General features: G+C 37.2%; 1 protein-coding gene across 2 annotated transcripts in view; it reads right to left on the reverse strand.

The window, feature by feature from the left end:
• The window catches only part of LOC138010964 (uncharacterized), a 4,368-nt gene continuing 698 nt past the window's right edge, over positions 1–3,670 (reverse strand). Inside the window, exons 4-10 of one of the 2 annotated variants that reach the window (XM_068857981.1) lie at positions 3,408–3,494; positions 2,924–3,013; positions 1,882–2,801; positions 1,152–1,228; positions 758–889; positions 430–623; positions 1–219 (exon numbers count right to left, since the gene is read on the reverse strand). In XM_068857981.1, coding sequence (XP_068714082.1) covers positions 132–219; positions 430–623; positions 758–889; positions 1,152–1,228; positions 1,882–2,801; positions 2,924–3,013; positions 3,408–3,494 — 1,588 coding nt within the window. In that variant the 3' untranslated portion in view covers positions 1–131. The remainder of the gene's footprint in view (positions 220–429; positions 624–757; positions 890–1,151; positions 1,229–1,881; positions 2,802–2,923; positions 3,014–3,407; positions 3,495–3,670) is intronic. The other variant, XM_068857982.1, reaches the window with a different exon arrangement.

The raw sequence follows: 3,670 nt of genomic DNA on the forward strand, positions 1-3,670 counted from the left end.
GCTAAGTGTCTTCCTAGTCGTGAAAGGAGACATCTCATGCACCTTACAGTTCAATTTTATGGAAACAACATGTTATAATCTAACATTGTTCCTATTTTTGTCAACCAGACATGACAATTATACATAACATACTATGGACTATGGACATACCTAAAGGGTGTTCTCTTTGGTGTGTACACTAGTGACAGGCTGTTGGCACATTCGATGTTGCCTGTGTGTCTGAGAAAAGTAAGAAAACAAATGGAAATGCAGCCAGCTTAAAATTTTATGGTGTGCTAGTTATACCAATGTGACATTTACCAAGGTAGCTTACTTTGAGTGAAACAATTGTGAAATACAACTGTACATGTATCTTATCTGCACGATTAATTGTTGAAACGGATTCATTATTTATTACAAAGTTTTGCCCTAAAGTAAGTAATGTGTTACCTGAACCTCACATAGTATTTGAAACTTTCAAGTAACTCCGGGTTTAAAATTATCTTTTGCAACTCTGCATAGTCATTGTCACGCCTATCAAACCAAGGTAGACTGGGGTTATGGACCTGGTCTTCGTGGTCGCATTTCCCAGACAACCAGACATGTGAATCACACACATGGTGTAGGAGGCCAATCCACTTATCCTTGTAGGAAAAAAATGAAATAAACAATCAATACATCATTAAAAGTATTAAACTGAACTGGCAACTCAAAGTTCATAGAATGAATGCAATAGACCAAACTGTAGACTGATCATAAGATAATGGGAGTTACTTACTTTCATCACCTTTAAAGCCTCTTCATCAGATGTGGATTCTGACTGCTTACACACACAGCAGCAATACCAGAAGTGCTTGATGATAGCATCTGACCAGGCTTTTATTTTACTCATGGACTTGGCTTGTCCTATCTGACAAAGTGCAATAATATTATGTAATTGAATTTATATGTTATCCAAACAACATTAGAGAAATTGTATAACCCACAGTAATCATTTAGGTTCTTGATGAAATTGGGTCTGTGCAAGTACACTGTAAAATGTTGAACCTTCTTGCACCCCTCCCAAAGAGAAGCACTACAGTCACAGCTGTAGGGTATGACAATAATCCCTTCTTTTTTGTTTACATCAAGCTGTAAACTCGGTGATTTTACTGCAAATGCATACGGAGTACCTTGGCCAAGCATTTCCTGATGCTCTTGGACTTGTGCCAAACATCAAGGCTATGAAAGACTTCCCCAAACTCATTTGCTGTGTGAAAATAGCAACGTAAAAAATTAAGATAGGATTCTTACAAATTTTGCTACGTGCATCAAATTCTCATTTTTGCATCGATAATAATAGTAATTATCAATTACTCACCGAAGTGGAGGTAAATATCCACCACTTTCACCGACACTGAGGTGAATAATTGTTTTAGTATATACCACACAGGCTGAATAACTAGCAGCCCAAAGAGTAACTTTCTTTGTGACAACATGCCGACAAAAGTCCTTTTGTTTTTCTTCGGCTGCTCGGAGGTGAATACTACTTGCCTAATCACCTCCAAGCTAGCCAATCAGTACGTGCGAAAAGCACTATTCACGTGTGTGGTATATACTACTACTACTACTACTACTACTACTACTAATAATAATAATAATAATAACAACAACACTAACAAAAATAACAATACTAACAGTAATAGTAACAATAATACTAATAATAAAAGCTACCAATTATACTAATAGGTATAGCATATTTGATCTGCCTGTTTGATCTATCTCTGCCTGACAAACAAGATACTGGTAAAGTGTGTCTGTTACTAGAATAGTCAGTCTATTTATAAAACATTACATTACTCTATATTTTCTGTTTTGACTTACAACACAAGTAAGGATATCACAACAATAATGTTGACTTACCAATAAGCTTTTTAATGGAAGATGATGCATCAGTTGCCAACTCAACGACATTAAGTACATTTTTAAGCCTGGATAATGCATTTTTCAAAGCGTCCTTTTCCATGTTTGTAGATGCAAGGCCCACGTGACGCTTGTCCCTCACCTCAATTTCTAGGATGTAACTTGAGGTTATTTCCATCAGGAAATAACATAGGTTCTTGGCACTGAACCCAGGAGAGTCACATTGTCCATCTCCACCCACAACTACCTCAGAACCAGCAAACTCCTTCACCAACTCTTCACGCATCCAGGACCACCACTCCTCAACTGCTGGAAACAAATATAGTCGCTGCATACGATAGAAAGTTGAAGATGACAGAAAGGACAGGCCCATGAAGTCAGCCATTCGACTGACTTTGCTGAAATTATTGCCTGACAGAAGGATTGCTGCTGCAGCCTGTAAGTTGTTGCTAAACATGCCATTTAACTCCTCAGATGAGGCAAACCTGAAGGTGTGTCCATCCTTGCACCATGTATTTACAACAAGTGTTGTTCCCACAAAGTGATGTTTGACCTGTAGGGCTTTGTCACAGTCAGGTGTCTTACAACTTCCCTCAAACAACTTTAGAAAAAGGTCTAGGGAGCAGATAAACTTTCTCTCTCTGGCAAGTTTAACCTCTTTACGAAACTTGAAGAGGTCTTCACCTCTGCTTAGTTTGCGGTGAGGCCCACATTCTGGTCTATCCTCCACGCATGGAACATCTGGTCTGTCCTCCACACATGGAACATCTGGTCTGTCATCCACACATGAAACATCTGGTCTATCCTCCACACATGGAATATCTTCTGTAGGCATCTCAACATCAGATTCCTCCACAAGAGTGCCCACATCTTCCATCAAACTTTCATCATCAGACGAATTGCTTTCAATGAAATTCAGACTGAAAGAGATCAAAAAAATAAATGTTACCTTAAAAAGTAAATAACAATTAATGAACAAAAGGTAGGGAAAAAATAATGGGAAGGTGTTTCAATTTTCACATTAAAATCTACATGTACTTACTCCATTTCCTCAGACTCAGCACCACTATCATCTGAAATGGAGTCATCAGCATTCAACTGTTGGATGGCAGAATTATATAGCTTCTTGTATCTGAACAAAACAAAACATTAACATGACTGTAGTCGTATTCAAACATTTTACTAAACAGTCAGTTTGTTCAATTAAGAAGATCTGTCCCCTCATTCAGCATCTCTTCCTGTATGATACATGTATAAAAGGTAAAACCAAACCCCAGAACTAGTTGTGATCTGGTGGACACTATTTGAGAAGGCTGTTATCATAAAACAATTCCAAAGGTAGGGATATCTATATAATGCTGTAACAAATTTTAAGCATTGTTTCTTGCAGTTACTAATAAACTGTTTTTACATGTACTTCATGTGCAAGAGATAATATAAATTCAAAATATATTATCAACATAAAAACATGGGTAACTGACTTGTTCTGTAAACTATTCAAAGTGCACTTCAACTTTATTTCATACCTCACAATTTCAGAAGAACTGTCTTCTGACTCCTCTGCTGATCCCTCATCGTCAGTAAAAAGTGAAGAGTTCAATTTCAAATTGGAACTGAAGACAGAAGTGAAATGAAATGTTATGGAATGAAATGAGTGCGACAGTCATGAAACTGTTTGTGTTTTGGCATGCACCCAGATAAACCAAACTCGTACTTGTATGTATACAATTTACAACACAGTACACACACAGACGGTAAGATATTAAAATAATAGTAAATTGATAGTAAG

The sequence above is a fragment of the Montipora foliosa genome, chromosome 7 (assembly GCF_036669935.1).
Source record: "Montipora foliosa isolate CH-2021 chromosome 7, ASM3666993v2, whole genome shotgun sequence".
Taxonomy (NCBI): domain Eukaryota; kingdom Metazoa; phylum Cnidaria; class Anthozoa; order Scleractinia; family Acroporidae; genus Montipora; species Montipora foliosa.